The sequence below is a fragment of the Eufriesea mexicana genome, unplaced genomic scaffold (assembly GCF_001483705.2).
Source record: "Eufriesea mexicana isolate 0111107269 unplaced genomic scaffold, ASM148370v2 scaffold8839, whole genome shotgun sequence".
Classification (NCBI taxonomy): domain Eukaryota; kingdom Metazoa; phylum Arthropoda; class Insecta; order Hymenoptera; family Apidae; genus Eufriesea; species Eufriesea mexicana.
Genome location: NW_016916568.1, coordinates 623,163 through 640,847, shown reverse-complemented (window position 1 = coordinate 640,847; position 17,685 = coordinate 623,163). Strand labels below are relative to the sequence as shown.

General features: G+C 35.2%; 1 protein-coding gene across 1 annotated transcript; it reads right to left on the bottom strand.

Annotated features, from left to right (window-relative positions):
- Positions 1-12,280: 12,280 nt before the first annotated feature.
- On the bottom strand, positions 12,281-16,151 carry LOC108552999 (B9 domain-containing protein 1). The gene is made up of 5 exons (XM_017907730.1): positions 16,026-16,151; positions 15,794-15,905; positions 15,251-15,359; positions 14,178-14,296; positions 12,281-12,384 (listed from the first exon to the last, which is right to left on the bottom strand). The coding sequence occupies exons 1-5, from the start codon at positions 16,149-16,151 to the stop codon at positions 12,281-12,283; spliced, it is 570 nt and encodes a 189-aa protein (XP_017763219.1).
- Between the last annotated feature and the right edge of the window lie 1,534 nt (positions 16,152-17,685).

Here is a 17,685-nt window from a genome sequence, read left to right as displayed (position 1 = left end):
TTATAACTTCTAATTCTTCTTGAGTTTTTACTTCGTCATCACTTTCCGAATCGCTACTACGGTTGTCTTTCCTTTTTTTATTTGCAAGTTCGGATGGTTCAATAGCTGATTATGTGCTTAATTTTGGATCAGTTAAATGATCATGAGTTGATTTGCCCTTACCAGCAATCTTTTTATTTAACATCACAGATTCTTCCTCATCTTCCTCTGCTTTTTTCCCAAATGATAAAACATTGAAATCTCTGTAACAAAATTTTTCATTGCAAAGAATAATACTATGAGGGCTAAATTGTGCAAACATATATGATTTTTACTTTACTGCTGCTGTTTTAGTTTTAAAACTGTCCTTTACTTCTTCACTGTTCTCTACTATTATTCTCGGTATAATATCAGAAAATAGATTGTTCAATAATTCAGCTTTTATCATTTTTGGAACATAAAGTGGCCCATCATTCTACAAAAAAGAAGGAATATTATATTTACATCAATTCTTGCTATATTTTCTTATAAACATTAAATTTACGTCACCAACAAGTGTTTCTTCAAGTTTAAGCATATAATATATAGCTTCTCCAGTAACTTTACCAAAGATTGTATGTTTATTCTGCAATTCTGGTGTAGAAACAAGAGTAAAGAAGAATTGGGAACCATTCCATTTTTTCCGGCATTAGCCATAGTAATTAAACCTCGTCGTCAGAAAAATCATCTTGTATGAAATTCGTCCTAAAACACATGTATCTAATAAATATTTTTGAATAAAGAAAAAATTCATTTTATTGTTAAAATAGTTTCACTTTAAATGGTTCTCCATACATGCTTTTACCACCTTCTTCTGTATCTCTGGGATTACCACCTTGTGCTATGAATCCTTTGATAATTCTATGAAATATAATGTCATCCTAATAACCTTCCATACATAATGAAATTTCTACGTGCCTTTGGAGTTTCTTTTGCCCATAATTCTAATTCAATATCACCAACAGTTGTTTTCATTATAACCTAGCTATAACAAATATATTAGCTTTATTATTGTAAAATACTTTTAAAATCAAATTTATTATTTATTGAAATATTATTAACTAATACTTATATTACCTTTAGTGGGTGGCTCTTGCATATAAATATTATTCATGTTCATAAGTCTCCTATAATAACAAAAATCCTTTGTCAATAATATTTCATATTAAATCTTTAGTCATTTATAAATCAATCAACCAAATGGTTCTTTTCTCGAATAATCATTAGCAGTTAAGACGTACCTTGTACTTCCTTTTGACATTGGATTTATTGGCCCAAAGAAGTCCATGTGCCACAGGCCCACTATTCTTGCTGCTTTTATAGTGTTCAAGTTCCTATAGATACTTCTACATATTTGTACCCTAATGCAACATATACATTCTATATTCCATTTATCTTTACCTTTCATATTATAACATAACTATTACCAAGTGTTCATTCTCGATCTCCTCAATGATCGTCATATTTGCATGTTGATGCCACACATCTTTCTCTCTTGCTACATTAGCTGCCTCTTTTATGTTTCGTGATACCGCATAATATACGTTTCCTCTTCTCACTGCTTTTATTCAAACCTCTCTCTTTCCTTTATGTACCTCAGCCCCATCATTCTGAAATTTAACACATTGGCGATGATCATTGACATTGACCATTGGTATTAATATTTATTTAGATCAGGAATACAATATACCTTTCAATCTCGCTGTATTCTGTATATCTAGTTGTTATAAGAGGCCATCACCTAAATTAATTTTATTCTTTTGTCTGCCTAAGCCATCACCATTTTCTGAATCTTTATTTGACCATCAAAGACTTCTATCTTGTATGTCATATAGTTAGCCAACCTAGAATCCAATAGACATATCATAACTTACATATTTGTATTGCTGCGCCAATTTTTTCTCGCTATAAAATATAATTCTTCTACATCTAATGGCGCTACGCTGGTGATATTCCATGAGTCAAATATTTTCCTACTGTTGCACGTGCCTGTTTATTTCAACTGAATATTTCCTTTTCACAACCAAGCTCTGCTATCACTAATAAAAGGTGGAAAAACCATGGCTCATAACTTACACTATTTAATTACAACTACAGGTTATGTTGATACAAATACTTACATTCTTTTCGTGATGCAGGCACACCTGCATGGACGCAACAATGCTTCCGACGTTTGTTTGCATTTTTTTCTCATTTCCTATGCATTCTCCTGTTCACTTGGGGGAAAAATTAGCAAGTCACTCAATTTCAGTGATTAATTTATGAAATTTTATTATTGCGTGGTAAAGACGTACCTTTGAATGTTTGTCGTCTGTCAGATAAAGAAATGAATGCTGACTGCCTAATTAAAGCCGCTGTTTGGGCTAAATTTATAAAAGAATGTAGAAAACTTTATAATTTAATTTATTAAACTATATTAAAATATATAAGGAGGACATAACCACTGCCGATTTGACTTATTAAAATATATTCGGAGCACATAACCAGAGTTAGTAAACTGACATCAGAGTCGTCTATGTTCTCGTTTCGGAACCCGAGCTTGGAGTCTAAAATCACAGATGGCTCTGGTGACAGTTTACTAACTCTGGTTATGTGCTCCGAATATATTTTAATAAATCAAATCGGCAGTGGAAAATTCACTAATTGCACAATATCTGTGATTAATTTATGAACTTTTATAATTGCATCGTAAAGGCAGATCCTCCAAGAACTTTCACATATATTTTTCGATATAAATTTGTCTCTAATTAATTAATTATTAATAATTATTCTACGAAATGTTTGAATTATTGTCGAAAATTGTCGAAGACGCCATTGGTTTTTCATTAATTACTCTCCTTTACGTAATTAATTTATGAAACTTTATGCACTCATTATAAAGACAATGTTCTTGCGAATCTTCTCATATAACTTTTGATCACATTTTGATTCTAGTTTTGTTTAGTATTAAGTATTTTCACGGAAGATCGTGATGGTCGCCGTTACGAAATCATAGACGCCATCATACAAAAATTAATAACTAACAATTTAGAGTTAAATTGTTGACGAAGATTATATAAGAATGTAGCCTGAAGTTCCAGCTTTGCACTAAAATTATAAAAGTTCATAAATTAATTACAGAAAGTGAGTAATTAATTTTTTTTCACTGCCGGAGCCCTTCTATCCTTTTCTATACCCTCTCTGTCCTTGTCTGCCACGTGACCAGCTCATCAACGACCTCCTTGCCTATTCTATATTCCTACTACTTTCGTGGTTTTTGAGCCCAAATCATAGATGGCGTTGGTTGCAGTCGAGCAATCGAAAATCACGTGATGCTGTGAGCGGGAAAAACAAAACAATAAAACGACATAATTAAGTATAATGGATTTTTCTCCCTTCTCTTTATTCTCCTAACAGCCCGACGAACATGATGTCATAGATGAAGACGAGCGATTTTGTTCTTGGTAAAAAGAAAATGAAACTACGATGGTTATATGCTTAGGTACTTCTTATTCATTTTGGAAGTTCTACATATACACGTTAATTGTTAACAATATAATACTTCGGTTTTTTTTCTTTTAACTCCTAATTTATTTTTTTTCCTTTCCTTCATTGCTCTGAAAATATAAATATAAGACAGTCATTAAAAATTCTTACTTTCTATAACATAGTTATAATGTAAACAATAAACTAACTCTTTCTCTTGCTTTATAACTTCTAATTCTTCTTGAGTTTTTACTTCGTCATCACTTTCCGAATCGCTACTACGGTTGTCTTTCCTTTTTTTATTTGCAAGTTCGGATGGTTCAATAGCTGATTATGTGCTTAATTTTGGATCAGTTAAATGATCATGAGTTGATTTGCCCTTACCAGCAATCTTTTTATTTAACATCACAGATTCTTCCTCATCTTCCTCTGCTTTTTTCCCAAATGATAAAACATTGAAATCTCTGTAACAAAATTTTTCATTGCAAAGAATAATACTATGAGGGCTAAATTGTGCAAACATATATGATTTTTACTTTACTGCTGCTGTTTTAGTTTTAAAACTGTCCTTTACTTCTTCACTGTTCTCTACTATTATTCTCGGTATAATATCAGAAAATAGATTGTTCAATAATTCAGCTTTTATCATTTTTGGAACATAAAGTGGCCCATCATTCTACAAAAAAGAAGGAATATTATATTTACATCAATTCTTGCTATATTTTCTTATAAACATTAAATTTACGTCACCAACAAGTGTTTCTTCAAGTTTAAGCATATAATATATAGCTTCTCCAGTAACTTTACCAAAGATTGTATGTTTATTCTGCAATTCTGGTGTAGAAACAAGAGTAAAGAAGAATTGGGAACCATTCCATTTTTTCCGGCATTAGCCATAGTAATTAAACCTCGTCGTCAGAAAAATCATCTTGTATGAAATTCGTCCTAAAACACATGTATCTAATAAATATTTTTGAATAAAGAAAAAATTCATTTTATTGTTAAAATAGTTTCACTTTAAATGGTTCTCCATACATGCTTTTACCACCTTCTTCTGTATCTCTGGGATTACCACCTTGTGCTATGAATCCTTTGATAATTCTATGAAATATAATGTCATCCTAATAACCTTCCATACATAATGAAATTTCTACGTGCCTTTGGAGTTTCTTTTGCCCATAATTCTAATTCAATATCACCAACAGTTGTTTTCATTATAACCTAGCTATAACAAATATATTAGCTTTATTATTGTAAAATACTTTTAAAATCAAATTTATTATTTATTGAAATATTATTAACTAATACTTATATTACCTTTAGTGGGTGGCTCTTGCATATAAATATTATTCATGTTCATAAGTCTCCTATAATAACAAAAATCCTTTGTCAATAATATTTCATATTAAATCTTTAGTCATTTATAAATCAATCAACCAAATGGTTCTTTTCTCGAATAATCATTAGCAGTTAAGACGTACCTTGTACTTCCTTTTGACATTGGATTTATTGGCCCAAAGAAGTCCATGTGCCACAGGCCCACTATTCTTGCTGCTTTTATAGTGTTCAAGTTCCTATAGATACTTCTACATATTTGTACCCTAATGCAACATATACATTCTATATTCCATTTATCTTTACCTTTCATATTATAACATAACTATTACCAAGTGTTCATTCTCGATCTCCTCAATGATCGTCATATTTGCATGTTGATGCCACACATCTTTCTCTCTTGCTACATTAGCTGCCTCTTTTATGTTTCGTGATACCGCATAATATACGTTTCCTCTTCTCACTGCTTTTATTCAAACCTCTCTCTTTCCTTTATGTACCTCAGCCCCATCATTCTGAAATTTAACACATTGGCGATGATCATTGACATTGACCATTGGTATTAATATTTATTTAGATCAGGAATACAATATACCTTTCAATCTCGCTGTATTCTGTATATCTAGTTGTTATAAGAGGCCATCACCTAAATTAATTAAGATCGGCGAAAATTTCCGAACTTTACCGATTCCTTTAAAAGTTACTTTTCCGCTATAATAACTAATAATTTATTAACTTTTTTGACTTTTATCGTTAATATACGGTGCAAACTATATGTTATCAATGGTTTTAATTTGTTATTAACAATAAATTTATTAATTTATTAACTTTTTTAAGTTACGAATACATTCTAATACAAATACGTTGTTTGTTTAAGTAGTAGCTAATAATTTATTAACATTTTTTATCTTTGTCGTTATTATACGTTGCAAACTATTTTTTATCTATGATTTTAATTTGTTATTAACAATAAATTTATTAATTTATTCACCTTTCGTATGTTATGAATACATTTTAACAAAAATTCGTTGTTTGTTTAAGTAGGAGCTAATAATTTATTACCTGTTTTTACTTTTATCGTTAATATACGTTGCACAATATTTGTTGTTAACAATAAATGTAGTAATTTATTAACTTTTTGCTAATTATAGATACATTTTCACGCAAATACGTTATATATACTAGTAATAGCCTATAATTTAATAATTTTTCCACTTGTATTATAAATTTACGTTGTGATCAATTTGTTATTAGAAATAAGTGTAATAATTTTTACCTTTTTTATAAATTATAGGTACATTTTAACATAAATTCGTTAAGTTCAAGTAGTAACCAATAATTTATTTACTTTTTCACTTTCATTTTAGATTTACGTTGTAAATAATTTCTTATGAACAATAAACTTGACAATTTTCATATTTTTTTAAAGCCATAACTGCATTCTCATTCTCATAGAATATATTTCCATCATACATATATGTATGTCAAAATTCTTTTATCCCTCCTGTATTTTTAGCTAAAATAAGGTATTGCATTAAGACTGGAGGGGTTAGAATATTCATTCCCATTTTAAAAGCTAGGTTTATCTTTTATCTACGTTATATTAAAACATAACGAAACTGTCTAAAATTACAAGTGCTTTAACGAAATTTCTTATAATTTTCCGATTAGCATAAAAATAGTATTAAAAATTACGTGAAAGCATATACATGTTATACTTATAAAATTGAAATCTTTTGAACGATGATTTTGGTTGTCGATAATGCATGACTACGGTCCTGACGAAACTAGATATGCGAATAATAACATGGCTGCAAAATCTCGCTTACCAATATTCCCAATGTATATTTTACCACCCTGTCAACATTGACCATCATCCTAATACTCTTCCTAGATGCTTTCTCTTTCAGAACCCCATCAGAATACGCTTCTGTGAAGCAAATTCGCTTTACTCAAACGAAATAGAAATTCAAAAATGGCGAATAAAAATTTTGCTGAACGGCTTATTCCTTGCGTACACTATCGATGCAAATAAATTTAAGCTCGGAATTAACGCTAAAAATTTCCCGCGATTGCCGTTCAATCGTGCATACTCTTAAAATCGCTGCATCGTGGCGGAAATTCCTGCAACTCGTTTAAAAAGATTCAAAGACTAATGGTGAGTTAGCACCGGGAATTCTGCACGCCTGGAATGACACCGAATCACATCAACTTGTCCATTTCGAAGATGCATATTGCGAACGTCGCTATGTTCGCAGGATTGTCGACCGTTCGCAGCTGCGTCATTCGATGGATTTTATTACACCGCGGAATGGGGACGAAATTCCGAAATACTGCCATTGCTTTCGATTCACTTACCACGGGTATAGGGTGTCCTGCTGTTGCAGAGCTTGCGGCTTGTTCACGCTCCGACTGCTTCTTGCTCGCTCTCGCAGAAAGCAATAAATGAGAGCTAAAAGCGCGGCGCGTGTCGCGAATGCGACTTCGGATCGTGGAATTAATTCGTCCACGCTGGCAGACCTCTCCCAATCGCTGGATTAGCGGCAGATTAAGCTCCTTTGTTAAGTGGGCGTTTCATTCAATAGGCGGTTATCTCTTGCGTAAACTCTGCATGCCGACAAGCCGACGATGAAACCGAATTTCGGAGTTAGAGACCTGGATGACCGTCCAGGTCTCTATTGAGACACAAAGGATTCAAAGTGGAAGAAGAAGAGTCGATAATCGTCGATAAACCATCCACGTAATTTCGTTTTTGGGGATGAAGAGGGATGTCTGAGGTCTATAGTCATTTCTAAATCTCTGTGAGGGTTGGACATACCTGGATGTGTGTGTGAAGTGTACAACTGTTTTATTTGGATCGTTTATTATTATTGGAATTTGAACAACAAAGTAACGCAGGGCAGTGTTTTATTTATGTAAATCACGTATTTTATCACTACTTCGACATCTTAGGACGAATTTTATTTAAATTAACGTTACGTCGATTTCAAAGTAATTATGCGGTGATATTCGACGAGGTTTTATTTTTATTTTTGAGGGATTCTAGTGTGGTAATGGTTGACATAAATTTTAATATATATCGATGTGAAAGTGTGTGATGTTTGTAAGAAAGTATGAATGAGGTGAGTATACAAGGAATGTCAATGCGAGCGAATTAAAGTTGCTATGAAAAACGAGTATGCGTGTAATGAATGAAATGTGGTATCAACGTCATGATAAGCTAATCATGATAGATGTAAGTTCATCATGCGTTTCGCTTCATTGACACTTGGTGGGGTGAATATTATAATTTCTTTCGAGATTAACCAATTTCACGAATCGGTAAATTTGTTTGAAATATTTTTAAACAATTTTTGTACTGATAATTTGTTTGATCTCGATATTATTGATATTTCTTGACACTTTCTTTATTGACATTTGACGAGAGTCTTACAATTCCGCTAAATTTATTTAAAATATTTTCAAAAGATTTGTCTCAAATAATTTGTTTATCATAGGTGAAATTACGGTCCAGCTTTTTCTTTTGAATTATTATATAAAATTGTTTTTAAACAAGCATAATTTATGACAAATGTGTTTGAGAAATATACAAGTTCCTGATTACCTTTCAGCTCTCGAAGATTTCAGATGACTTTCAACACAGCTTGCAAGACGAAAAAGAGAAGACAGATATTCAAAGGAAAATGGTTTTACACCTTTGCAAAAATACATCTTCCAATTCCGTTTATCTCTAATTTTCTCGCCGTAATCATCGTCTGGAAAATTGAGCATAAGCCAGGGAGAGCTGGCTGAAACGTCATCGCGTTATCCACGAAGAAGTAGCCGTCTGGTCGAATGTTTTTAATACGCGAGAATGAAGGTACCATGGACGTGACAGCTGCTTAATTTCAAACTTTTTAAATCATCCCCGGTCGGGATTGCTTTGCCTGCTTGTTTCTTCCTCGGGCGCTGCGATAATTGCGCGACTTAATCCAGAGAGATCAAGACTTCCTTCAACCGTTCCTCGTTAATTTATATTTTAACCAGTGGCATTTTCTTCCCTCGACTCTGCCCACTCTGCCACGCTTTCTCATTAAGATTGTTGCGCTCGTTTTAGAGGCGATAAACACGACAAACGCGTCTGATTTTGCGTGGAATCCTCGCGAGCGTCGCGCTTCAACGTTTCCCCCCGGTCTGAGGAAAATCTCGTTTGTTCCACTGATCGAGAGACGAACGGAACAACCCGGAAATTTTATCAACAATTCCATCGTTCACTACCCGGTTCGTTTCTTTTCCACGTTCCAAGCAAACGGGCGGGAATTAAAGAAACATTCGTCGAGATAAACGCGGTGGTATCGGCGAACGAATCGAGGAGAAATGATCGAAGCGTTATAGCTTTGTTTGTGCAATTAAAGAATTTGTCGGAAATATCGGAAATATAGGAAGGATTGCTTGTTTGTTTCGTATTTTATGCTTCCACTTACCATTCGACGTTTAGCGGAGATTTATTCGTTCCTCTGTCGACAGAAACGAGTATACATCCCGTTAATGAAAAATCAAAAATGGAACGCGTGTTTTGATGGGGATAAATCGTGGAACATATGTATTTGTAAATTTGTATCGGAGAGAAATACTCGAAGCAGTATCACTTTATGATACTTTATTTTATTTTATTTATAAAATATCGCAGGATGTTATTTTTAGAAAAAGAAATCGCAAATTGGCCAATGCCGATACGGAATTTTATTTTACAAAAATAAATCGCAAATAGTTCGATAATGATTTAGGATACCATTTTAGAAAATAAATAGAAAATCAACCGACACTGTTACGAAAAGCTACCCTTAAAATTCGAAGCAAGCTAAATTGCACGATCTTTAAGGGAGGATAGGTGAGGGGGCGAAACGCAGGTCGACGAAATCATAATCCTCACAGGAGACAAATCGCAAATCGGTCAATGCTGATACAGAATTTTATTTTATAAAAATAAATCGCAAATCTGTTGATGAAGATTTAGGATTCTATTTTAGAAAATAAATAGAAAATCAACCAAGACTGTTATGAAAGGCTACCCTTACGATTCGAAACAGGTTGAATTACGTATCCTATAAGGGAGGATGAGAAAGGGGGCGAAACACAGGTGGACGAAATCATAATTCTCGCAGGAGACGAATCGCAAATCGGCAAGGTGGCGTAATTTTCGAAAGAGCAAACCGCTAATTGGTTAAATTATATCACAATTGGTAGAAGCACGTCATCAAGCTCGGCAAAGGACATAAAAATAGGACCCTCGGCGACACCGAGAGAATTCTGAATCGAGAGACTTTGAAGAATTCCCTCGAATATGAAAGAGACGATTAGAAGCGTGTTTTCAGCGTGTTAAAATTACGTTACTCCAATATTATCTTCTCGCGTTTAATCAGTTTCCGTGTTTGATGTTCGTTTCATTCTGTGCAATTCGTTCTGCTCGTTTTCGACGCCTCAAACCATTCGCATAAACCCGATATTCCTTCGATAAAAAGGAGGAATACGTACACGTTATTTGTGGAAGCTGAAGGCAGAATATAACCTACGATATTCTACATTGTAATGATCCCACTCAAACGTTCTTTTCGTCTGTACTTCAATATTTTTATTAACATTTTAGACACTTTGAAAAATCGATCTTACTGCTAAATCAATTTCAGAGTTTCCCTTTAATTCTGCAGCTTGGTGTGATTTTAGTATAACGTTTTCTTCTACGAAGTTCTTAATTTAAAATAGAAGAAGGCACAGGAAGGATAACTGTAACACGCGAGTGTCGAGAGTAACTTCATTTCTCGCCAAAACCTGTTGAATCGGGAAGAAGATACGAAACGATGCATTGTCGCCAGGCATCTCTACCTCCGGAAGAATAAGCAATACTGCCACTGTCAGGAGGAAACGCGTCTCTATGCAAACTTAACTATACCGTATACTCAAAGCAAACAATTAACTTCCATTTACTAAAAATTAATATTCTCACGAGATTTTTATATCCACCCTGTATTCGACCAAGTAACAAGAAATAACAATCGGCTGTTTACTATAAAAAGGGGTGTCCTCCACCGAAATTCAGAGAGTAGAGTTGTCAACGTTCAATGGGGTTAAATTAATTCAACGACGTATTCATTGGAAATCTTTGGCAATTTAGCGATTGAAATCGTAGAAAAAGAATTTTAAGGATCTGTAATGATATCGACTTAAGCATTACGATGCTACAGCATTTCGTCAGTAATAAATGAAAAGTAAAGACAGTCCGAGATATCGAAATATAGACGAGAAAGATATTGAAAAATATTGAAAGATAGACGAAAGGAACGTTACTTTGAGTGGGATCATTACACAGTGTAGAATATCGTAGATTTTTCTATAATCTCGTTATACCCTGGTCGCTACAATAACGTATAATTCACCGATTTTGGAGATATGGACCGTGGTGGCGCTAGTGAGTTAAATGAAAAATTGTCTTAAGGCTGCCTAAACGCTTACTCGTGTTATGCGTTAGGCATATAGTAAAGTATGGTATAGCATATAGCAAATGTATTATAAATGTATAAAAGTATAGCATGTAGTAAATGTATAGATCTATAATTTTAGTATTAACACGTTTCATAGGCATTGCCCATGGTGCCACGATGAATTTTCTATTATGTGATACATATAATGTTGAAATATTATCTGCGATAGATAAGTTACAATGTACAACCATATTTGACATGTTAATTGCGACGGGAGTCACCATTGAATTAACGATGGTAATAATAAAAATTCCTAAATATTGACATTTGTTTAAATTATACATATTTCTATCAATCTAAGCGCGCTGGTCACCGGTGACCCCAATGGCATTCAACGTGTTAACCAGAGTGACTAGGCATCCAAACTTCCCTAAGTTTGCCTCTTGTCTGTGCCCTTCCTCAATTTTCACGCTCTTTGTGTCTTCAGCTTCCAGAAATAACACGCACGTATTCCTCCATTGCGAAAGAATTAAGGAATCCCTTCCTAAATTCTTACTTCCGACTCTGGCGCAAGTTTCAGCCATCTTAAACTCGAGTCTCTTGCAAGAGGAGCCCAGATACACACCTGTTAACACGTCTTTGCCAGACGACAAATTACTCGCCAATTAAATTTCACAGCGGACATTATACACGCCTCGACAGCGATACACCCGACACTCTTCGACACAGCATACCCACGTGAACCCCTTTACACACGGAATGGTACACTAAAGTCACCGCATCGCCGTTCGGTAATTAATTTCCCGGTTACCGTCTTAATTACCGGACTAACAGGGTAACAAGCACGACGTCGTTAACAATGTAAATTTTCGCAAATCCCTCGAGTCTCGCTACTTCATCTCGTTCCTCTCGGTCTCCGTCGGCCCTCTGACAAGCGAAAAACGGGTTGGTTCGGGTAGAAAAATGTTGTAACCGTGACGGTCGCGCCATCGTGGCAAATCTCATTACTTGTTCCGTTGTTCGCCATTGTTGTAGCCCAACTTGAAGAAATCTTTCAGCACGGCGTTGAACGTTACGGTAACAATACCCTCCACCCTCATGCGCGTGACTGCAATTACAAAGAAAGTTATTACTAGCTGCAGCCCTTGACGCAGGCCAGCGAAACATCAGGTGCACATAGCCCTCAGCCAAGGTGTCTGAGTATCGCGGGAAATAAACCGTGCTTCTCGTGGTAAGTGCTTCGTCCGAACCACTTTATTCCACGCCGTTATAAATGCTTGCACGTGGTCGTAAAATTTTTACAGGTCCAGGTCGTTCGAGGTGGCTCTCCTATCTCTGAAGCTAGAGCCTGCGTTTAAATAATCTGTATCGACTCCTCGGACTATGGTTCTGGGATTTCCAACCTTTCTTTAATTCTCTCGTATCGTCTCTGCACTTTGAACTTCGACTGATCCGCATTTCGAAAATTTTTAAAGCTTCCATATCAGCGAAGGTTTAGATGAAAGCTTCTGGAATTCAAAGATTACACTGTAACCTATTTCTATTATAGGCCCTCTTTGAGCAGCAGCATAGTGTCTTGGCTCACGTTAATACGTATTGCAACAGTGTTAACCTGATTGCTGATCGAATTGGATTTTCTCAAAGGCTCTCGTTAATACATTTCTGTATGCTGTTGGAGCAAATGGGAAATTGGTGCAAGAGTTTACAGCGAGTGAGGTGGATCGAGGGTTAGAGAGGAGGGATCGAGAGTTCGAGGCTAGAAGAGTGTATGGACACTCGAGGTTTTGGGTTCCGGGAGTTGCTGGGTTGTTTCAAGGCTTGGACCGAGGCTTTGGCGTGTCTGTAAAGATTGGTTATAATGGTATTTCGCCATAGTAGATCCTCGTTCGCGTTAAGGGAAAATTAACCACTCCGTACGCGTGATAGTTTAAAAATGAAATACCATCGATCTACTTTAGAACTCGTTGAATTCGGGGAAAAGATAAGGTGCTGAAAATGTTGTCTAGTCTGATCTACTTTTTTCTGGTCCCTTGTCTGCATCATTTGTTTCTAATTGCTATAGGGAAGTAGTTATAACTTGTTCCAGTTACGCGAATCGTGTTGTATATTGTGCGGAAGATGTCCGCGGGGTAGTAGTTGATTGCATCCGAGAGTAACGATCATTTTGAGTTGTCCAGTCATACTGTGTTGTGGAAATAAAGTTACTTTAAATTGTACACTATTTCGGTATATTTATCTACATTTTGATTTACGCTTAAAATCCACCTAACCTTCGCATCATATTAAAAAGTTCGAACCTAATTCCCTAACCTCAAAATTATTCAGGAATACGGTATTTAATTCCCTAACCTCAAAATTATTCCACGAGTGATTAAGGGTGCCCAAACAATTCCAACAGACGTCGAGGTAAAAGATTAACAATTTTTAAAAAATTTCTTTTCCCCTGATACTACAACCTGGATAATTAAATTCACATCGATCACGCGGCGCAGAAAAATAAAATGAAATAAAATACGCGAAAGATCGATCATTTCTATCGCCACAAATACACTGACTTCCTGTCTGAGAATAAAGAGACGACCGAGCGAAAATTCATCGGAATAAAAACTCGTGAAAGTGCTTAGCCATCTCTGAGTTGGCGAGAAACGAGGGAAAACAGTGATCCAGCTCGAGGCAAATGTTATCTGTCATGTTGGATGTATCGATTGACTCGCGTCAGAGGATTCGATACGATCTAGATGGTTTAATTCCTTCCTGTCCGCGAGCATCAGACGCTCGCGTTAATACAGTCGACGTATCGACTGTCCTTGATAGGTTGGATTCTAAGCCCAATTAATTTAATGTCAGCGCGGATATCCGTCGTCACCAGGCAACGTGAAATGATTCAAAATATTGCCTTACGTTCCCTTCCGCCACCGGTAGCCAATATCGTCGGATCAATCAGTTCCGGTCTCCTTCCGGTTAACCAGCTCGCAAATCGCTGCAACACTGAGGAGGACTCCGGCACGTACACTGATACCCTGTAAAATTTCACCGATATTACAACAATCTATCAACCAACAATCGGTTAAATAATTAAATCTGACATAAAGCAAATTTATCGAGATCATTATACCGCGTGGCAATTGTAAAAATAAGTTGAACCAAGTGTCTACGCGAGCAAAATTTTCATTTTATTTATTTCTTTTTCTTTTTTATTTTGTGATTTAGAGGATGAAATATGCGATATTTGTATTTGAGGTCCGAATAGTTTTCCAGTTGCTCGTGAAGGATTCATTTTTATGGCCTGCAAAATTTCACCGATGTTACAACAATCGTCCTTAAACAACGATCGGTAGAATAATTAAATCTGACATAAAGCAAATTTATCGAGATCATTATACCGCGTGGCAATTGTAAAAATAAGTTGAACCAAGTGTCTACGCGAGCAAAATTTTCATTTTATTTATTTCTTTTTCTTTTTTATTTTGTGATTTAGAGGATGAAATATGCGATATTTGTATTTGAGGTCCGAATAGTTTTCCAGTTGCTCGTGGGGGATTCATTTTTATGCCTGAAAACCGTGGAAACGTGATAAGTCACGTTTTTCGTTTTTCCTTTCTTTCGTTTGCCCGTTTTTTTTATAGAAGAGAGGTTTCAAAACTCGATATGGTGTGAACCAATATCGTATTACCAATACTGTGCTTCTATTTGGTTTGTAGGATAGAATATGTATATTTTCCCCCTGGCTTGAATGTCACAAATATTTCAGAAATACCGATTTGTGAAACTTGTAATTGATTATCGGGAATAACGTTTCCATTCGATTTTGTAATCCCGGTTTATTCGGGTTATTAAAATTCTCTGATTTATTTGTGTATTTATGCTGTATCAAAAATTTATTTACAGATTCGAGATCGGTGTGGATTGATCAACGGGGCACAGGGATGAAAAATATCGTAATTACGAGAAGCTGTTTAGTTATAATTTAATACCTTTTCTCGTGTTGACCTGTTTTCAGCGGTAAATGGCACACTCCATATCCTCTGATGACGTCGTGGCCGAAGATGTCCAAGCCGTAAACAGACATTATTAACTGGGGCCCTAAAACACCAGTTGATACAGGAGGTTGATAAGATTTCACGTTTTGGATGATACTTCATAGTTATTTAGCGATTTCGTAATATCTTATATAAACCACGTTCATTAATAATTTATAAAACACACTTACCATTAACGTAACTGAATAAAATAAAATTTAATTCAGATATCCTCTATCTTATCTTAACTCGTGTTAAAATGTGCTGTTTAATACAAATCGAGAATCCAATGAATTTCTATAATTATATAAATTCTACAAATCCCCGATAACAACCTCAACTTTTCGCTCTCCATGTTCAAGAAGGAGCTTCGATTTTAATTTTATTTCCTCGACCACCGCCTGGATCAAGAAATTCCGAAACGATTGTCGAAAATTAAGGCCGAGAGATATCCCAAGAAATACGTAGCAATAACCAAGAAATACCAGTTCTACTCACATCCATGTGGATTGGTACTTTTGAACGTGACTTCCAGCGGGAAATTCCAGACTGCCAGATTTCTCGGGTCGCTGCTGCACTTGCACATCTGTGTCAGACCCTCCTCGATACCCTAACAGGATTTCACAAAGTCAGCAGACTATCGAACGTTGAAATCTCTCTTCGAGATCGATGAAAAACCATGTCGACTCGATGTGACGGCTTGTCAGATCGCTAAACAAAATGGACTCACGGCAACTACGCTCCATTCGGGGCCGAAGTGATATCCGTATTTGCAGTAGACGTTGTCGGCATCGTAAAACTCGGCGTGCTCGATGGATCCGTTGATCGAGAGGAAGAACTCACCCTCGACCGACATCGCGTTGTCACGTGGAAAGTGGAAATAATTCCGAGTCCAGGGTATCTTATCGAACTTTCGAAGACGTTTAGTCGCTCGGAGGAATGCTTTTAATTTTCAATCGATCTAACAACGGGATCCTTTGAACGAAAAGAGACTGACGACAGAGTAGGCTTACTTGCGATGAACGACAGTGTACGCTTTGTGTACGGTTACACGGTTGTCGTGGTAACGAGGCATGCGCCACGTTTTTCCGTGACATGTGGTCGGTTTTAAGGGACAAAAGACGCGATAGGTGGAAGAGCTGTTTTGGAACCTCAGAAGCGTCGGTTATGTTGCCTAATATCCGTAACAGCCTGCCAACACGATCACCAAACGACGTTTTGACGCGATATTAAATATTTGGAAGAATTAAAGGCCGACGTAATTCGCGACAAAACAGGGGCGGAGGGTTAATTACAGCCATGAGCTGTGAGCTTGTTCCACCGAATAAATGTAATTTAATATCGTCGAAAATGTAGGAATAACGTGCCAGGATCGATATAATTGTTCGATCGTAGTTTTATGATTAAAATTGAAATTTTGGAATTCGTTAATATCGAGAAAATAGTTGTTAAAAGTGTTCAAGGAAAATGCTGTTTAATTAAATACAGTGATAAAAAGATTCGTTACTTTAGTTTTATGAAAGAAATGTAATAAGTTTCTGTAAAATTATAAATTATAATATATATCTTGTAAGATTAATATTTTGTATTTTTATAATAATTTTAACTAAATATTTTTTGAAATGTTCTTGAATAATATCTATTTAATATTTGCATCGTTATCGTATATAAATATTAAATATAATATTTAATATAAAATATTTAATATAAATATTATCATATATAAATATTCTTATTACTAATAAGTATTTTGTGAATATTTAAATACATTCTTTTCTGATAAACTCACACGTGTTTAGAAATTCAGATTTTATTAACGTCCAAATACCTGACACAAGTATAACGCAGGCCTGTGTGATTTCAAGTACGTGAGAATTTACGGCAATTACGGCGCATGCTTGAACACCTGACGATTGTCGATCGATCGTCATTACGATCTGTGACATCATAAATCATTCGTTTCTATTGAACTATTTCTTCAACGATTGCGACATGGTTCTTTTTGGACGTGCATCTATTTTGACCCTTCTTAGAAGACGTAAGTGCTTTCATATCATATTTAATACCCTAATTCGTGTTAAACTAGAAGGAATATTGGTTCACGCTAGTTTCGAGGTTAGATGAATTTGGCAAAGGCTCCGATTCGTAGAAATCTTATAGACGCTTTAATAATTACCTTATAGGGGTTATCTAAAATTTATTCTATGTTTGAAAATAGAAATACCAAGTGAAATTGTTTCGTAATCGATGAAAATTGTGAATCGTCCCTCAAATTTGAATTCGTTTATTTTATCAAATATTTTCTAACGATTTAAAAATTAAATAAACAATCTTCCTAAGATACTTCTGCAGAATTAAAATACAGTATTAATTAAAAATCTTATCGATTC

Bases quoted from the DNA above. Each gene is read 5' to 3' on its own strand.
- LOC108552999 (XM_017907730.1), bottom strand. From the start codon at position 16,151: ATGTCGGTCGAGGGTGAGTTCTTCCTCTCGATCAACGGATCCATCGAG. The intron at 15,360-15,793 runs GTGAGTAGAACT...CTGGTGTTTTAG, and splicing joins AAGTACCAATCCACATGGAT to GGCCCCAGTTAATAATGTCT. The intron at 14,297-15,250 runs GTATTAAATTAT...GAAATTTTACAG, and splicing joins ACAGGTCAACACGAGAAAAG to GGTATCAGTGTACGTGCCGG.